General features: G+C 40.8%; 1 protein-coding gene and 1 pseudogene across 1 annotated transcript; both read left to right on the forward strand.

Moving 5' to 3' along the window:
* The window catches only part of LOC138592620 (voltage-gated inwardly rectifying potassium channel KCNH7-like), a 43207-nt pseudogene extending 41959 nt beyond the window's left edge, over nt 1-1248 (forward strand).
* Nucleotides 1249-6581: 5333 nt separating this feature from the next.
* ifih1 (interferon induced with helicase C domain 1) lies at nt 6582-20495 on the forward strand. The gene is made up of 16 exons (XM_069662986.1): nt 6582-7097; nt 7266-7434; nt 7573-7713; nt 8994-9059; nt 10678-10895; nt 11531-11741; nt 12654-12871; nt 14956-15057; nt 15159-15282; nt 15397-15612; nt 16464-16720; nt 16803-16952; nt 17062-17223; nt 17304-17497; nt 18681-18774; nt 19283-20495. The coding sequence occupies exons 1-16, from the start codon at nt 6663-6665 to the stop codon at nt 19472-19474; spliced, it is 2949 nt and encodes a 982-aa protein (XP_069519087.1). The 5' UTR covers nt 6582-6662; the 3' UTR covers nt 19475-20495.
* Nucleotides 20496-20650: the final 155 nt, after the last annotated feature.

Consider the following 20650-nt stretch of genomic DNA (forward strand, 5'->3'; position numbering starts at 1 on the left):
TAAAGATGTGTGTGGAGCGTTTTACAATTTGTAGCTTTTTGCAGCAACCTTTGTGTTTGAATCCTTGTCTAATGTCGTGGCTACAACCTTTTGTTCCATCAGAATCAGGCAGGCATTTTAACACATATGAAGAATTTGAAGCTGTTTTTGGTTCCTCTTAATTAAAGTTGTAATCTCGAAGATCTCTGTTTTGTTCTCTTTGGCGGCACCTATGGCAATAAACGGTAATTGTGGGAGCACACTTCCCAGATATCCAGACAGTGGCGCATGAGTGTCACGGTTGGCGCTAGGTGTAACTCTTTATTTTCCTCGCTGACGGTCGCTTTCCTTTTCAGACTGTTTGCCTTCATCTGTGCGTCAAATTTGTTTCTTTTTCTTTGGAGTTTCACTTATATTTGAAGTTGTATCTGTAGTCATCGATCTTTTCTTTGTTTGTTCAGCCATAGTAGTTTACTGTTTACTCGCAACACTTGCAGAGACCGGAAAAGCAGCCGCTTAGCTCCGCCTACCCTCTCTGGCAGACTAACCACTGCTGGGTGATGGAAAACACGTCACTAACTGGACGTCGCTTGTGATTTTTTAACTGTGAAATTCGCCACCGACACTCAGTCCATAATACTGCAAAGGCTTTCATCAGTGGGCCATAGGTTCAATCACCACTGTGTTACCTCTGCGATAGATAGACTTAACAGACATTTATTGACATGAAAATCTTCGAGATTATTACTTCAACTTATAAAACTGCAACTTGCCCGGTTGGCTGTGATATACAACCGCAGGGAGGTAATTCTAGTCTTTGTTAAATATGTTACCGAGTTGAAACAAAATTTTGAAAGGATTAAAATGTTGGACAAATAAAGCTGATTTTGTTTAAGAGTAAACACAGGTCCATTTACCACAGTGCAGGCCACTAAGTTGTATATATTCTGCTACTCTTCCTCCTAGGGCCCCAACCTCAAACTGGAGAGAGCCATTCAGGAATCCAAAGACTCTGTGTCGAGCTTGGCCAGTGTGAATGCACCCATGGAGGACAGCCTTACAGCATTGCTTGTACAAAGACATACAGAGCCACAGCAGCAGCAGCAGCAGCAGCAGATCGCAGGACACCAACAGTCTGCACTGCTCCTTCTTCCAACAGAAACCTCTTCCAACTCCTCCTTCTCTTCCTCCCCATCCCCTTCTGACTCCCACCTCAACGCCACTGGACTCCACAGACCGGTCTCAGACCCCGAGTGTCCGAGGCCATGAACCCTCCAGCAGCACATCGTTCGAATATCTGGGTTGTAATGCTGTAATTACTAAGTAGCAGCTTTTTATCAGCATGCTGGCACAGACATCTGTATTGTTCATTTGCAATGTCTTGATAATAGAGGTAAGATTTCTTTCATTATGCATGTGGGTAAAATACTGTTCACTGCAGATAACAGTGAGTTGACGGACTGTTTTCTGCAGTTACCAGTGTAATAACAATGGTTACATATTGTAACAGTAGTTCTATCATCACAGAGGCCCTCTGATGGACTCTTAAACTGCTTCTTAACTGAATTCTACCTTACCTGAAGGGATGCTGGTTAAACAGCTCCATCTGGTTGGGTTAGAAGTAGCACAACACCTAAATAACTCAGTGTTTCACCTAGGCTTTGTACTCTGATGGGCTCTAAAGGTGCTCTGTAACAGTTCTCGTGACCCTATTGCAACATGTTATGTCCCAGTGTTCGGTGAGAGGGCCACAAGACTAGAGTGGACCATGACAAACACCAAATCTGTTCTACTGTTTATAAAATGACATATAGAGCAGGTACTATTTATGATATATTTAACAGAGAGAGAGAGACGTGTCCCTCCCTCTTATCATTACTTGTTAAGCAAAGGGAGTTGGCTGACCTACCTCACACTGGACAGGTTCCAATTTCCAGCACTCCAGGAATCAGTACATCACCTCATATGGTTTCTTCCTGTCGTCAGCAGCAAAGCTGGGCTAAGACAGGTTTCCCGCCCTACAAAGGTTTTCCATTCAAAGCAGGAAGTGCATGCACAGAGTGACTGAACTGCTCAAAACATCTCCAGGTGAGGTAGCTGTGGATGCTGAGCATTCTTGGCAAGGTTCCAAGGAGAGATCAAATACAGATGTTAGAATATCAGCCCTTTCTGGTTCAGAAGGAGGTGGGTTCAGCAGCATCTAGGAACATCCTCTTCCAGGTGCTGAGCGCAGGCTAAGAGAAAAAGCTACATTTTATCACCAGAGAGACAAGATGATACCAGTACATTACGGAGCAGAAGAATAACTGACTGTGGACTGATAGAGTTGTAAAATGCATTTTTCATAGTTAACAGCGACCATTATTTTGTACAGGGTCCATATCAAATACAGGTGTTCTGATACAATACCATGGTAGGGTGACCATATTTAAAAACCTCCAAATAGGGACACTTTAATTTTACTGCAAACCCACATGTATGAGCTCATGGTACAATTGGATTTTTCATCAGTGCACCTTTAAACATCATGGAAAGTGCCTCAGCAGATGAAAAAATCATGTTGACATTTTTCACTTAAGTAGTGCAACAGTGCTACTTCCAGCCTGTACCCACCGTTTGCATTTGCTCATTGCAATATGGCTTTGTATGTCGGCATTTCCACCGTGGGCCACTGAATATGGACACTTGCAGTGTGTGCAAAAAGCAGCACATTCATTGCCTGGTACTTTTCGAGGGAAGCTGTAACTCTGCTGGAGCTTCTTGGGAAACGCTGACTTCCTTTTCGGCATGACAGCTAGCCTTCCTGACGTTATGCAGCAGGTCCTGTCAGTGTGATAAGCTGGACTAGCTAAGCAACAGCCGCTCAACGAGATTGATTGACACATGTACAAACCAATCAGTATTGAACGTTGACTCGCGGTGCATTAATGATGGTTTTCTATTGGTTAAACGGCAACAGCCTTGGCTACGACATTTATTGACATATAGACAAATCAGTTTCGCAAGCATGGTGTATTGTTTTGGTATTTCAATTGGTTAAAACCGGGACAGGGCGTGTTTAAAACTGAGACATATTAGTGTTTTATTAATATTTGTTGGGACTCAGAACACGGAGCTTGAAAGCGGGACGTATGGTCACCCTACATTATGATAAACGTCTTTGATACAACCTAAAATGCAGTATCTGGTATTAGTAAGTATGCAAGTCAATGTATCGATCAAATAGCAAAACGTTCTAACCCTGAAAAAAAATAATGATTGAATTTCCTTTTCCAAAACACTACATGCATTAATATATATCAAGCGGATGGAGAGAACTGATTTACCATGTGATGATAGCAAACAATAACTCTGCTAGTGATGTAACAGTTTGTAAAGCTAGTCAAAGCTAGCTATGTCATCAGTCAGTGTTTTTCTATCATGTATTTTAAGATTGTATCTTAGTCTAAAGTTAAGAAAATTAAAAACCATTAAATACTGAATAAAATATGTCCGCCGCTTTCCCATGGTCACATAATGTCAGGCTGTGCTACTAGCCAAGCTGCGCTAACATTAGCTTTATTGTTGGTATAATAATGATAATTATATGTATATTTTTTAATCAATACTCAAGTCTTGGATTTGCAATCAGTTCAGGGAAGGAAAAATGGTTTTAGATTGTCTCCACTGTAAAGCCTTCTCCCCTAACCTTCATCACTGTAGTAGATGTTGCCTGATACCAGCCACATGGACAACCTTTTAAAGGTCACTGCTGAACGAGGTCACAGCTGTAAGAGCCTGTTAGAGTATGAAGCCTGAGCGATACACGAACACACTGTACAAACCTTTTCTCTGCAGCTGTTATTGTAATACAGCATTATTACAAAGGTGTGAGAACAGTTTTCTTATCCTTAGTTGTATGCCTGTCTTCTCTGAAGTGTGACTCAGGGGTTATGGACAATTGCACTGCAATATACAGTACAGTATTATGTATACTGTAGTTCTTTTTTTTTTTTTTTTTTTTGAACAATGTGCATTATCACTGCGGTCACTGATGTGCACCCACCGTACCAAGTTAAGCCAACAGAACACATCATACTTGCTTGCCCGGGCAGAAAGCATAACAAGCAGATTTCTGCTGTTAACTCCGAGCTCTGACAAACAAGCATGATGGAGGTATTTCTACAAGGCAGTGCATGTGTTTTTTTATCTATATATTTACTGTTTTGCACTGCTTATGAGCCCAAAGTAGCACATTACAAAATAAAATGATGTCAGCATACTCGTCTCTGTTTTAGGATGCACTTAGAGGGTGCGTCGGGGTCATTGGGAGGGGTGTCAGGGGAAAGTTAGTACTTGTGCATAAACAGGCCCCCAGAGAGGGTCTTGTGCCTATACAACCAATCCAAATGCTAAGTCAGCATCTTCATGTATAACTAACCATATCATAAACAAATCATGTTTCCCTGTACTTTTTTTTTGTTGGCAATGTACAGTAATAATAAAATGTTGTTAGATAATTGTTAGAAAATTAATACATCATATTGCCAGATGTAAAAAAAAAAATGTATTTTTTTTAACTGAGTAAATTATATGAGAAACTCTTTAGCAACAGTAGTACATATGTTTGTTTTGACGCTGTGGGAGCAATAAATGAAAAAAAACACTTGGAGCTTTATTGGTTTTCCTTTTACTGATAGTTGTGCACTGTATACAGAATAAGAGAAACTCAAGGATATGTATTCTCCAAAGAGGTCTGGGTGAATAGACAATGGCGGGTCAGGGATTATTGGATTGTACTAATTTATTTGCTGGTGGCAGCAAAGTTGATGGGAAGTGAACTTTTTTTTTTCCTGTGTGCCTCTTATCATGTGCTATTTTCACAATAATCACCACAACCTCCAGGAGGAACTGTAAAGTTGTATGAATTGAGGGGATAATTCAGGATGGGAATGAAGGAAAGGGGATATAAATTTGTTACAACAACAATGTTACAGTGTTACAATTTCATTAGCAGATGCTTTTGTCCAAAGCGACATACATCTGAGATTTAATAAAACACAAGCAACGATCAAGACAAGAGGGAACAAAGTCAGTAAGAGCCAACACAGCTTCAAGTGCTGTCGGACACAGGTGCCGACACGCAATGTACAGGGCGTTATTTTTTTTAATCATCATCATCAACAAGGTCAATATAGTCTTCATCACCATGAATATCCTTATCAACATCAACAACATCCTTAATAGCATCATCATCTATAGCATCAATATATTAAATGCAGAGGTGTTCGTGACAGAGCTGGGTCTTTAGCTTTCTCTTAAAGGTGAAAGGGACTCTGCGGACCGAGTGGAGTTCGGTAACTCATGCCTCCACCTGGAGACTACTGAGGAGAAGAGTCTAGTTAGTGACTTAGGGCCCTGTTGTGATGGGAGTACCAGGCTGCAGGCGCCTTTCATTGTCAGAGTGTAGTCGGCGGGAGGGAGTGTAGACCTGGATGAGTTTGTTCAGGTAGGCAGGAGCCGTTTTTGTTGCAGTTTTGTAGGCAAGCGACAGGGTTTTGCATTTGATGCAAATTTGGCCTTATGAAGCATTACAGCAATAAAATAATACATTTGATACTTACTTTGAAGTAATTATGTACAAAATTGACTGCTAAATATATTTTTCATGACTGTTTCATGCCTTTGAAAACAGAACTAGGCCTACAGAGCGATACAAAAAAACTCAAAAGTTACAAGTTAAATTATTGCCATTAAAATGTGACTCCAGTAAAAGTCAAATTATACATAACCGCCAAAATAAAACCCTACAGGTTGGTTTTCCAACCTTTCATAAAGCCCTGATCATTTCACCTTAGCCCCCATTGCCTCCAATGTAGGCCTCCATGTCCAACTACTGCATACGTTGATTGGTGCTAATGGCAATAGTTCAACTTCCATTAGTATCTAGTTTGTTCTATAGTAACATCTTGATCTGTAAAGGTAAATCCAAATATAACTCCACTAGTTATTTGCTCATCAATACAGGTGTTTTTAATTAATCTAGCTGATTAGACCCAGGCATGTGCTGGGATATTTTCGTAAGTAACTAAAGGTGATATTTGGTAAACATGTACTCACAGAGATCTTCTACAACACTGATCATACAATTGATACATTTGTAATAATGCAAGCATCAGTGACACATACACAACTCTCAATGAGTATGCTTACCTGCTTTATGAGGCATACTATCAGCAGTCATCAGAGAAATGTATGTACACATGTGTATTTATGAGTCTCCATCACAGTATGATTGTCCTAGCACCCAAACACACTCATTCCTCCAGAAGGAAATAACTGCATGATTTGATTGCATGCCAACAATAACATGTAATTTAACACTACAACTCAATAACATTGCAGAATATTCTGTTTCACTACACTTTGGTCCATTGTCCATAGTTTTTAACAGTAGAAAATTGCCTCTTTCAGTTTCATGACAGTGTTTATAGACCTGCAAGTGCATGGAATATTTTCTAATACGTTCCGATACTGACACCTAGTGGCCAGTTTAAATCAGGAGATTCTGCAGAAACGAAACCGAAATTGTTTCGCTTTCCTTGTTACAGTGAATCATCATTTTACCCCCAGTTGTTTTGAACTGCACAGAGCCAGCCTGTAGCACAGCACAGTGAGCAGTGCTACTGTTTTGGTGGGTCGTAATGGCGTCTGACCAGGATGATGCAAACGTTCGTCTCGTTGATGACCTTACACCGAGGTTGCGAGAGCTGATTGAGGTGGAGCGTGTCCTGGATCATGTGAATTTGATCGAAAACGACGTAAGGGATCGGATCAGACAGAAAGCGAAGTACGAGACTAATTTAGCGGCTGTAGATCTTCTCCTATGGGCCGTCACCAAAAAGCCTCACAGCCCTGGATGGTTCAGGGCGTTTGTTGACGCGCTGGTAAATGCAGGTTTAGAAAACGCAGCGGAATACATAGAGGTGAATCACCGAAAACCTGAAGAAGACGCAGAGAATGATTACTGTGTCAAGCTTATACAGATACTGTCCCCAAGTCTTATTGAGATGAAGACTGATGATGTGTGCCATATGTGTTTCGCAAGAGAACTGCTGAGCCAAGACGACAAGGAGCTTGTAAGTACACCGTTAAAGTACTGACAATGTTTCTTTTGGGGTTGATCAGAGCCTCAGCAGCCTTTGCAGCCATTGACCACAAGATGGCAGACAAATGCACACATCTCTGTTTTCGAGCGCTGCACTTCGTTCTGATTGCATAACTCCAGTTAATATGTCATTTTATAGATAGAAGCTACAATAAAGAATAAAGGGCTCAGGAGTGGAGCCCGAGAGCTTCTGAGAGCAATCGTGAGAGGTCGACAGTGGTATTCTACATTTCTCAGTGTTCTGCGTGACACTGGACACCAGAACCTGTATGAGCTGACTGGAGGATCACCTGACTGCGACAAGCTAGGTGACTCAACTTTACTGGAGCCCACACCCGTCGCAGGGAATGCAATTTGGCTGTATTCCAACTTTATTATAGACAGTTAAAACGATTATTAATGTATAACTTTAAATGTGTGATTTTTTTTATAACATTTCTCTACAGGCTCAGATGAGAAACGGTCTTCATGTAAAGATGAACACACAGGAAGTGACGTAACAATGGAGGAGAGACCAGCAGTAGCTGAAAGAAGTGATAGCCCAGAGTTCATGGAAATCAGCGTAACAGAGAAGCCTCAGAATCAAGGTCTAACACAGCTCCTCTCTATAACAATCAGTGAAAAAATATATTTATCATGTGTCTACATGATTTTCTAAATTAGTCATAAAACACTCACATGGATCACATTTGTCAACATGGAACCTGGCCTGTGGGTTATCATGAGAAACGGAGACATTGCTTTTTGTAAGTGTAATTTATGGAGGCTTTAAAGGGATAGTTTTTTTTTTTTTAAGTGGGGTTGTATGAGGTACTTATCAATAGTAAGTGTATCTACGTACAGTAGGTAACAGTCCCTGGTAGGAGAAGCTGGTCGGAGTTCCTACACGGAAGCTAAGATAAGCACTGCTGCAGAAGGTGTCACAAGTACCACATTTAGCCACTAAAGAGTCATACATATTTAAAACATTTCAGTTTAAGTGTACGCTGTATTTTTTATTTTTGTCACCGCTTCCACTTGGCGTCAGACAGGCCTGTCCCTCAGCACAATGTCTTACTCTGCACGACAGCCCTGTATACCTACACATGCAGCGCACGGTACGTGCAGCACACGTGGTACTCTTGGCCCTGTCTGCAGAGGTACATAGCTTAGCTTCCGTGTAGACACTCCGGCTAGCTTCTCCTAACAGGGGTCGTGCTGACTGTTATCAACTGTACATAGTACACTTACTATTAGGGACGACTGCTGTGCCCATGAAACATTCCAGTGGGTTGCTATAGTAGTAGAAATGTAATGTCAGTGAGCAATTTGATCTCTATCTTTATTAGTTATTAGTATCTTTAACAAAATACTAATAATACTAATAATCCAAACAACTACTAAAGGTAGAATAGAATATAAAAAAATGACAGTGTCTAATACGCTAAAAAATGTTTAATTACTGCTTACACTCTGACGTTGTACTGACTACGGCAAACCAGTCTGCTAGTAGACAGCAGGGCTACAACGACAGGAAGTGCGCAAAATTGGAACCTCTTTATTTCTAATGCTGTAGCCTACCCTTCAGCCGTCACTGCTTAAAGTCCCTATTGTACCTCATACAACCTCACTTCAAAAAACCTGAACTATCCCTTTAAGAACTACACATTAAATCCAGTTAGTCTTTTTCGTATTGGAAAGGCAGAGACGCATATCTTACAGCAGTAGTAAGTGAATCTGTAAGTGTGCATGGAAAATACCACAAGGGATTAGTTGTGAATTTGCTCATTTGAGTGAACTGACCCTTTATCGGCTGACATTCCCAACAGAGATTTATCCCTTTCCCTTTTTTACTGTGATTTTTATACCCATGTTGATATCTTTTCAGACCTGTACGAAGGAATGATGGTTGAATCCAGACCACAGCCAAACAGCTTGGAGCGCTTGCAGCCAGGTGGGACTGCTTCATATAAATTATGCCTGTGATCTTGCTCTTGTCCTAACCCCGGTAGACCACACACGAAAAGCATAACCTAAGTCATAGGGAGAAAAAGGATGCCCTGTTGCATCATAAAGGCAGAAAGTTTGGAACATTTCTCCGTGCTGCCTGCTTGTCACCGCAGAACTTGTTCCATGTGTGTGTATCATGATAAACCACGTAGGGGTCAAAGAGGAGGGAGCCTGTGCAGAGATTCAAATAAAAACCACATGCTGGAAGTATTTGACCTAATCCTAAAGTAGTGTAAAGGAAAAGTTTAATTTTGAGTTTTAATACGCCTCTGGGCCTGCATTATGCTTCTCTTGATTGACAGCATTAGCAAGTGTGCTTATATAAAGTGCTAGTTTGGAATTTAGCGATAATAAACCCAGAGAACAGAATTGGCTCTAAAGGGGTCTCTTATTTTCTTAATATCAGGTTGTAGTACAGTTGGTCGCATTATGAGTAATCCTGTGAACACGCGAGGTCTACACAGAATGGCTTACATGTGTTATCGTTCCACCAGCCTGACTCGCATGTCCAGAATTTCTGAGCCTAGAATCTGAAACTGAAAAATAATCCTTCAGGCGTTCTGTGCGTATTGGAATGGTATTTCTGATTGTTGACTTTTCTTCTCTAATAACTTTAGCATCTGGAGTTTCAGGGGGCCACACAAGCCAGTGTTTACTCCTCATTGTTTTTCGAGCTCTAGCTCTCCGTCGGCACAGACGTGTATTTACTACCATGAAGTTGCTCGAGAGAGAGCTCTTTAACCTCTGACATACCAAGTCCTGAGAAGCAAAATTACACACTGTCTCTGTGCAGGGAAAAAAAAAAGTAACTTTCTGGGGGGAAATGCAGAACCTCAAATTGAGAGGGTGAGGTTAGCAGAGAAAGCGTGGCGGGGGTGCACATTGAGCTTGTTGACTAAGTCATGTTTTATCCCCAGCCCAGACAGAGCAATGCGTCACAGCCTTCCAGCGACTAGAAGTCTGTGAAGTGGATCATGGTAAATCTGCTGTCTTTGCAAACAGGAAAATGAGACAAAAAGCCGCCACGATAGACATGAGATGGCATGTGATGAAAGGATGCAACACTCAGAGCTGTATGCGAAACTCTGAATGGTTGAGAAAGACATGCAGAAGTTGGCTTGTGCAAGGAAACATGGGGCCTTGATTAATACTGGAAAATTTGAGGCCTCCTTTTAATGTGATTTCCAGTTTTAGATCAGTCAGACATAAAAACAGATTAAATATATTAATTTGTACTGTAACAATTAAATGGGGTGTATACATTGGCCTGCTTTGTGTGCAGGTTTTAAATCCTTTGGCGTCTGGTCTGGATTAACGAAATGGTGCATGATGATTTATAGACATGGGGCTTATAGGTGCTTCTGTTTGTGTTGTAAAGTTCAGTGTGCATAAGCGTACAGTCTGATTTTCCTTTTTAATAGCAGCATTAAAAATAAACATTCCACTACAGGGATGGAACAACAATGACAAGCCCAGTCTTTTCCTGCTGCTGATGCCTGTAATTGTGGCTTGCTGACATGGAGAGAAGTTTTGTCTGGCTGAACCTCTGCTCTGCATTACAGATGGGACTGACTCAGCTGCAGGCCCAGAAAGAGCGCATATTGTTCTTCGAGACTATCAGATGGAAGTCGCTAGACCTGCCTTGGAGGGGAAAAACATCATCATATGCCTCCCGACGGGAAGTGGTAAAACCAGAGTTGCAGTTTACATTACCAAAATACATCTGGACAGCAGGAGGGCGGAAGGGCGATCAGGGAAAGTGGTCGTCCTGGTGAACAAGGTACTGCCACACGAGTCTGGTACCTTTTTCAATCACTGTATGGCTTTGCGCTATTATGGTAACCTACATATATCCCGTTGAAAATCCAAAGAAAACATTCTATCTCAGTCAATTTGCACATGTGGGTCAGCCCACCACAAGCTACATGCCATGAGGTTTAGATATTCCCCTGCACTTTGTTACTATTTGGCCCTGCTCGGATCTGCTCAGCGCTGGAAAATCAGTCCTTACTTCATTTTGGATGAAACGTTTTTCCAGCTATAAACTTATTTAATTGAGTTTTTAGAAAGCCTGAGAAAAAGTGATGGCATGTGACTGAAGTGATCTGGTGGTGGGGGAAGAAGTAACTTGGTTGCGTTTGTGCAGAAAAGGGAGTGTCTTTTGGTTGATCCTTAAACAATCAACAACAGAATCCTCTAAATCGTTGCACATGTGAACCCTGCCCTAACCAAAGAGGAAAAAAATCCTGGTTATATTTGTGTGCCAGATTGTTGTCAACATAGCCGTAACACTGTAGTTATTGTGATCAAAAATAACTTATCAGGAACTTTGCAGTAATTAAAACAATCTTTTGTTAATTACTTGACTTGAAAGCATCATCATTATAACACTGATTGTGCTCTGGTGTCCTGCAGGTTCCCCTTGTGGAGCAGCATTATTCTGCAGAGTTCCTGCGTTTTTTGAAGCACACGTATAAAGTGGAGAGAGTCAGCGGAGACTGCCAGCACAAAATCTCCTTCACAGAGATTGTGAGGAGGAATGACGTCATCATCTGCACAGCCCAGATTCTTGAAAATTACTTGGAGAGGTCTAACAAAGGGGAGGACGAAGGGGTGAACTTGAGCGGTATGAAAACAAGAACTTTTCCTTCGCTCAGAAATGTAATTTGGCTTGAGTTTTCTTTGAAACAACATTCAAAATCAGACACAACATCCCAACCATTATTTTTTAGAACCTTTGAAAACCTTTAGTTAAAACCTGTCCAGGCTGACACCGCAGACACTGACAGCTATTGGAATAGAAAGCCACCCAGAGGACTCATAACATCTCCCCTGATAATACCTGACAGGATCTTGTCAAAGTCTTCCGGCTCTGCTGTTCACTCTTGTTGGCACTCACCAGTCCAAGGTGGAATAGCCACCTCAGTGGAACATATGCTGTTTGTTGAAACGCCTGAAAGCATTTTTTTTTTTTTCTATCTGCTGCTTTCCAGGCCACACGTCTGTTCAAGCCATCAGTGTGTGGCTGATCAAATTCACATGAGAGCTTCTATCACCCGCTGTACATCAAGCTGCCACTCTCCATACTCTCTCACCCCAGGGACAAATTTGTACCTCTCTGGTTTGACTTGTAGACGTCATTGTGAATGATTATATTCCACCTACCGTACACTTTTGTGAAATACAAAAATAAATTAAAGTTATTTAAAGATATGTTTGAAGTAGACCTTTTCCAGCGTTTGTTATTGTGTGGCTTAAACTGCTGCGTCAGGTTCCTAGAAAAGACCTGGTTTGTGTGGGTGGATCTCTCCCTTACGAGTGAAAATCCGTAAATAAATGAGTCAAAACTGGGCACCGCCTTGTTGAGAAAATTGCAATGTTTCTTTTTTTATACAATTTTGTCCCTGGATGATAATAGAGTGGGAAATGCAGAAATGTAAATGTTATTTTATAACAACGCAAGCTCTAATCTTACTGAACACTCCTGAAGTCCTATAGTAAATAACCTCATCTTATGCCTTCTGCTTCTGTGCTGTAGATCTGTCACTGATCGTGATAGATGAGTGTCACCACACTCAAAAAGGAGAGGTCTACAACCACATAATGATGCGTTACCTGAAGCAGAAACACAAGAACATAAGGCTGAAGAAGGAGCAGAAGGAGACCTCGCCCCTGCCTCAGATCCTGGGCCTGACTGCCTCGCCGGGGGTCGGGGAAGCCACAAGAATGGAGCAAGCAGAGGAGCACATACTACGCGTAAGAAACATTCTCAGCTTTATGTGTGAACCTAGGTAGACTTCAGTGAGGTACGTCTTGTCCTGTACATACCTTATTAGTTTTATCTTATTTTGCTACTTTATGACTATCAAACATACTTAAAACAGTTAGAAACTGCTGTACAGGACAAAATAAAATAGTTTACACAGTCAAATGTCTTGTTTAGCTTCGGTTGTAGCCACTAAAAGACACTCCAAGCAGTCGATTGTTCATTTTTTTCTGTATGTACATTTAGTTTAAACCCTGTTTTTTATGCTACCCAAAATTAGCATTGCAAATTATATAACAGTTAGCCTGAATTACTGAAGAACCTTGCAAACCAGGCCAGCAAAAGTTGCTCCATGAGAAGAACCAGGTGGAGGCAAAAAGCAGAAAACTCACCTCTCAAAATGGCTTATATTAAAGGCAAACTGAAACTCCTTTAAGCTTAATGTTGATATTTTACGAACCAGAAGACTTTGCTGAAGGCATTGATTTTGGTTTCATGTTCGTAGTGCCAAAAATGTGACAAGAGGAGCAAAATTAAAAAGTGCTCCCAAGTGGTTTGCGCAAGAAATTTCTGGCCTTATTTAAAATTGGAGTAGCTTGAGCAGTTGGCCGGCACTAATGTTGCTTGGAGGCTTCTTACGCAAAAACTGTAAATCCGTTACGCTTCAAAACTATATGTGAGCGAGTAGAGACATTTTCCCACGTTTTGAGGGTAAACCTTCGTGTGTAAAGTATAAAAATTGTGGGCTACAGAGCAAAACGTTGAGAAGGTTTGAAGCTGTTTTGTACGCTCCTCTCCACTCTAGTGATGATGTCACTCACTCTACCCCCGGAACATTCCGCGCAAGTCAAAGTCAAGTCGACCTTTATCTATAAAGCACATTTCATACACAGGGCAACGCAATGTACTTCACATGAAGTGAAAGGCAAACACATTATCACAAAAGTTATAATCCAAAGTCAAACTTCAGAGCAGAGAGAACAAAATGAAATAAATAAATAGTCAAATATCAATATCACAACGCTTACACACTCTCTCTCGCTCACACACACACACACACACTAAAAGTTTTAGCCATAAATTGATGACAACAGTATGGTTTTTAATATGCTTTAATCTGGGTGTTCCATTGTCTTGGGAAATAGATACTGAAAGCAGCCTCCCCTGCTTTGGAATTTGAACGTGGGATGGCCAAAAGACTACTGCCTGTGGACCTAAGAGTTCAAGCAATACACACCCATTGTAAAAACTAAAACTGTCTGATTTTTACTGATTTTATCGAAACTTAAACTTACTTAAAAAAAGTAAACTGGTTAAAATTAATACTGATGCCTCTTTATGATCTGCAAAAGCAAATGAGACCGCCAGGAAGAAAATAGAACTCTAAATACCTGTCACTGCAGCCAAAGGGTCAGTGTCCAACAATGCAATTTACAGCACACAGACTGAAAGAGCCTAGTGCTACATTCGTCAGTTATAAATAGGCAAAGCCATTTTGCCTTATAGATATGTGGGTCTGAGTTTCAATTTTCAATTTCTTTGCAAATTTTGGTAAAAAAAAACAAAGAAGTTAATCTCATTTTGATGTGTCTTTTGCGTATGTTGGGAAAGCATAATTCAATTTTGAAAATGTATGTAAACAGAAACTCTTGGCCTTTAAAATTCTGTCAGAGATTAATTAAGTTATGTTGTAACAGTGTAACTATTGTCAGCTTCACAAAAGCAGAATTTATTTAAGTGTACTTCCATTGGATTACATCACATTTTTGCCATCCTTTGTACATTAATGTATCAACCTCTTTTTCACTCCCAAACATTCACTATCTCATCTTAAAAACCTGCCCCAGTTTACTGTCGAGGATCATGTTCACCCAGCAAAGCTGTTTCCAATGTTCCACACTGCCTGTGCACTCGGGGCAGCCATAAAGTCTCCTACTGCTACAAGCTTAAATAAATTGAAAACAGCCTCTTGGCTTCAAATCTGTGTCACGCATACAGACATTCAAACTGTGTGAATCACTGAGATAGATATGTGATGTGATTGATTCTAACACTGCAAATCTGTGTCTTGTAGATTTGTGCAAACTTGGATGCTTCCAATATCATGACAAGGGGACTTGGGGAATACAAAAAGGAACAAAGGACAAAAGTTGTAACTGTTGAAGACAGAAACCAGGTATGTTTAACAGGAGATGACTCATCTTTGTCATGTATTTTATTACTACAGTCTTTTTCTAAGTAGTGTTTTGTGTTTATGCAACCAAATATTAATTTCAGGACCCCTTTGGTGATGTCATCAAGAATATCATGAATGCCATTCATACCCATGCCAATCTGAGTCCCACCTGTGACCTTGGCTCTCAGATTTATGAACAGTGGGTTGTTCAAAAAGAGCGAATAGGTGAGTACAACTCTTAATGCATTTCTTCAGAGTTAACACTGGTTCAGCTTCAGTTTTTCAATAACTTGCTGCCTGGCCTGTTGCCATCTAAAAACGTATTTCAATCCATTTTAGCGGCAACAGAGGAAGATCACAAAGTGCGGGTTTGTGCGGATCACCTTCGACAGTACAACGAGGGCCTGAATCTCAGCAACACCATCCGCATGTGTGATTCCTTCAGTTTCCTGAAGAAGTACCACGAGGAGGAGTTAAAGAGGAAGACACCAGCAGAGGAGGAGCAGATCATACAAATCACAGATACTGAGAGATTCCTCTTCAATTTGTTTAACGGTACGGTAGTGTTCAGCCCCAGTCAATTACTACCATGAAATACTTCTTGACTTCATTGTCAATGCTGTAGACTGTATGCTCTGTAGCATTTTTAATTTTTAAACTCTTTGATGAGAGTAAGATGGAAAGATCTACACCACTCATATGTGTTTGGTAAATATATTGCTAGCTGCTGGTTAGCTTAGCAAAGCATCGAGACTGGAAACAGACTGAAACAGCTAGCCTAGCTCTGTTCAAAATGTCTACTAGCCAGAACCTCTACAGTTGTTTAATATGTACAAAAGCCAAGGTGTAAAAGTTTTTACTGCTGGTTACATGCCAACCAATGTATGTTTAGGAGGAAAAGGAAAGGTTAGGCTTATAATAATGTTGTATTTGGTGAAGTTTGGCTAGCTTGTCCAGATTTTCTATGTGAGCTAAAAAATGAGGGGAGCAAGGAAACGCCAAAAACTGCAGTTCCTCAAGTGGCCACTTGAGGCTGGGTCCTAACGCGAGTCATCTCCCTTAAACCCCTAATTTAAGATATCGAACTTAGCAGCAAAAATAATTATGTTTACAGCCTAGTGCAAGAAAACGTTGACTCGAGTCCAAGTCACCAAGTCTCAAGTCCACATCTCTGATAAAGCTTCTAAATGGTATTTCAAATACAATGGGTGACAGTGGCTTGATCCACTTTGTATGTCAATGCCTTTTTCCAATCTCTTTGCTAAGCTATGCTAAGCTAACAAGCTGCTTGCTGTAGCTGTTTATTCACCAGACAGCATTATTAATAATCTCACAAAGGAGTATCACAGAGTATCTCCCAAAATGTCAAAAACTTTACCTCTGGTTTTCGATTGTATGTCTTGCAGAGAAAAAGGAAGAGTTGCAGAAGCTCACAGAGATCCCCGCTTATGAAAATGACAGCCTGTCAAAACTAAGAGTTAATATTCTGCAAGAGTTCAGCACCCGGGATGCGCCTCGTGGGATCATTTTCACCAAAACACGTCGCAGCGCCATTGCTCTAACTAACTGGATTCAGGAAAACCCGAAGTTTGCTGACATTGGAGTGAAAGCCTCGTACATCATTGGAGGAGGAGACCAGAGTGTTGTTAAACCAATGACCGCTGTGAGTGCATGTTGCATTACAAACTAAGGTACATCGTCAGTAGTGTCCTGCGATCTTGAAATTTAATTCTTGTGTTATTCAGGCAGAGCAGAAGGACGTGTTGAAAAAATTTGGCAAAGGTGAAGTCAACTTGCTGATTGCTACATCAGTGGCTGAGGAAGGTTTGGACATACCAGAGTGCAACATTGTGATACAATATGGTCTACTGACCAATGAGATTGGAATGATTCAGGTCAGTGAAGTCAGATGTCAAATGCCTTTTATCAATTATTTGTCCAGTTCTTGTAAATTGAAAAAAAATGAGCGCTTGATTCCCAATGACTGTTTAATTACCTTTTCAGACTAAAGGCAGAGGAAGAGCTGAGGGCAGCAGCTACATTCTGATCGACACCAAGAACTCTGGGGTGGCAGAAAAGGAGTGCGTCAATGAGTACCGCATTAACATGATGAACAAAGCCATTGGCAAAATCAGAGCCTTGAATCCAGAAGACTATCGCAAAAAGGTATGTTCATTTAAGTACTTTTTTGGGTCAATTAATTAAGGTTGGTGTAAGACTGTTTTTTGTTTTTTTCTTTTCATCAGGTCGAAGAGTTTCAGTTTCATTCTATAATGGAGGACAGGGTGAGAGCAACAAAAAGGAGGCAGAAAGACATAAAGAACGAGAACCCGTCTGACGTGAAGTTCAGCTGCCGCGGCTGCAGCAGGCCTGCCTGCACCGGGGAAGACATTCAGGTCATCGGAAACGTGCACAAAGTCAACGTAACATCACAGTTTAGGTATGAATTTAAATTCTGAGATGTTTAGTGACGAATTAATGCAACAACTGTTATTAAATTCTAATGATGAATTATTACGGTGGCTGACAAGGGCAATCAAGCTGCAACGGCCCTACCTGTTTCCATTAGAAGAAACAAATTCAAAAACACATGCAACGATGGAAATGAGCAGCGAATGAAAAAAAGGCCAAAACAAATGCATTAAAGCCCCTGGAAACCCAAATCCACAAAATCCTTCAGTATGTAATTTAGTGTCTTATGTACCTACCAGTATGCATCTAAAAAGTTCCAATTGGGGTTGAATTAGGCGTGGTTATGTTACTGCATTTATTATGTAATTAATTCCATGAACCAATCGTGAAATAATCAACCGCAGTTGTCCCACCCTCACAGGCGCAATAACACTTCTCAGCTCGCGATCAATCTTCCTCTCTGAGTCTGAGCTAACACGTGTCCACATACCCTGAGAAGTTTTTCAACAAGGTTTTCTAGTGGTTCTGAACGTTTACTTTCACTAAGATTTTTGTGGATACTTTATGACACACTCAACTCTGGTATCATATATGCTTTTTTGCTATTTGGAGCCGAGTTTCCAGGGCCTTTAACATCAAACGCACTGCACAGAAACACTGCAAAATCAAAAACACAAACCTAGAAAACACATGCAAAAGAAAAGTGATGCAAATCCAGTCGACACAACGGAAGTGCTCCAGGCCTGTAGGGGCGCTAGGTGTAACAGGTTATAGTATTTGCGGGACAGAGAGGGAGACGAGACAGTAAATTTATTACATATCAGAGCTTGTCAAAACTGACATTGGCTTTGCTAAAGTAACCACTGCTAAGTGTAGTTTCTGTTAGCTACCTGGCATTAGCCGTGCAGCTAGCAGTAGGCTACTTTTAGATTACTCTGCCCGGTGTTGGGCTCTGAGCACAGGGAAGTGATGGTGTTAACTCCTCTAATTAGCACAGCGGCTTCGGGAGTTTGGACGAGTTCGAGGAGTAAACACAGACACACCCCTGTACTCAGAGCCCGACAACTGGCAGAGTCAGCTGATAGTGCCAGTAGTTGGAAATCGTTTGCGCCGTTGCAGCGCGATTGCCCTTGTCGGCCACTGTAAATTATACCCTGCTTGCATAGCAAATTGTTCAATAGCCAACCAAATTTTTCTGTTTTTTTTTTCAGTGACCTTTTCATTCAGACCGAAAACACCAGACTTCAAGAGAGACTTCTAGATTATGAGACCAATGGCTTCATATCATGCAAACACTGCGGACAGGTAAATGTATTTCAGTTTTTTAGTCAGGTTTCTTCTAGTTGGGATAAAAAATAAGCTTTATGGAATGGTTTTGAAATGCATTTGCCTCTTGCTGAAAGTTAGATGAGGGGAGAAATGTAACTTTACTGTGTGCGTGTTAAATATGAAACTACAGCCATGAAGTTACAATACGACGGCATTAAGAGAGACTACTTTATGTATTGGTGAGGGTCATAGATAGGTTTCTAAACAATTAAACAAGGGAAAATGAGTCAAGACTTCCCATCAGTACTGAAATAGGTCTTTCCAAATGTGATAAACAATGAGTCAGAGAATCACATGAGATTCCAGATGATTCCAATTAATCTTTTTAAGGCCATTACTCAATATTTTTTCTCAAACTTGATCTCAGCAAACGGCACACAGCATCAATGTTGTCATTTAGTTGTGTCGTCTCTGAGTTTAGACCCACAGTACATACGCTACCTTATAAACACTTTCATGTTTGAACTTCTGATTTCCTTTGCAGAGATGGGGCTCCATGATGCTCTTCCACGGGCTCGAGTGCCCATCTCTACACGTGAAAAACTTTGTGGTGACAGTCAACGGAAAGAAGGTCAACAAATGCGTCAAGTGGAAGGACCTCGCCGTGAAGTTTTCTGATTTCGACTACGTTGAACACGCAAGACAAGTGATGCCGAGCTCAGACGATGAAGATTAATAGTCGAGCACTTACATCAGACTTAGATAAACATTGACTTATGTTGTATTCTCATCTACTGAAGCCCTTAGAGGACATGCATCCATACATTTTACTTACTCAGTTTTCCGTGATAACGAGTTATTTCTTATCGTTTTCTCGAGATCTGTAATTATTTTTCTTGTTATCTCAGGATAACAGAGCTGGTTTTCCCATTATGACGGGATAATTTTCCGGCTCGTCACTGTGATATTACAGACTATGCCATGCTGCCATTGCCCGCACTAGTGAAGTTAGCCTGTTTCTATGTTCGTTTTGTGCTTTTGCAACTCTGGGGATACAAGTTCTGATCATCTGACGTTATGGTGGTGCCACGTCATTAACGATAACAAGAAAAATAAGTTGAGATCTCGAGAAAACAAGAAATAACTCGTTATCACGGGAGTAAATATAATGTATGGGTGCATGTCCGCTAAGGGCTTCTGTACTCATCTGACCATGAGGCTTGACCAGCATATTTCACCTTCAAACTGATTCATGCAATGCTCATGATAACTGGGGCAACTGATGGTGGAGGGTTTAAGCATGTGCTGCAAACAAGTACAATATGTCTCTTTATTTTATTGGTAAAAGGCTTCTGTCATAAATATCTAAGATATAAGGTAAAAATATGCACTGTGATTGTTGGGATTCTACATGTTGAATTTAAAGATAAGTGAGCTGATACAAAGAAGAAATTATTCTTCCTCTCAAAGCTCTGTGGTCTCATGAGATGGGAGCCACTGAGCCTGTTGTGGCCCCTCAGAGCCCACCTGTCAACACACACAGACAAACAGGTGCTGGTGATTTTCCATTAAATCCAACTGTTAGTGAGTCACTACTGTTCAGCCAGTCAGGGCTTCTATTTTTAGAAATGTTCTTTAAGAATTGTTTTCCGCATACACTTAAGAAACCAGTATTGCAAGATATATGGATAATGGAGTCATAATGTTATGTCCACTTTCTGGCTTTTAATAAAATGCATGATATAATAAAAGCACTTTCTTCCTAATTACCTGTGTTAGAATCTTTTATTATGGTACTTTAATGACTGGAAAATGTGGCTAAACGTGTTTAATCGGGGTGGGAGGTGAAGCTGATGTGAAAGACTTGCGCCCTCGCTGGAAAAGCCACTTCCTAAATGCCAAGTTGTGCGCT

Source organism: Semicossyphus pulcher, unplaced genomic scaffold (assembly GCF_022749685.1).
Source record: "Semicossyphus pulcher isolate SPU_LCO1_2020_fin unplaced genomic scaffold, fSemPul1.0.p SCAF_15, whole genome shotgun sequence".
NCBI lineage: Eukaryota > Metazoa > Chordata > Actinopteri > Labriformes > Labridae > Semicossyphus > Semicossyphus pulcher.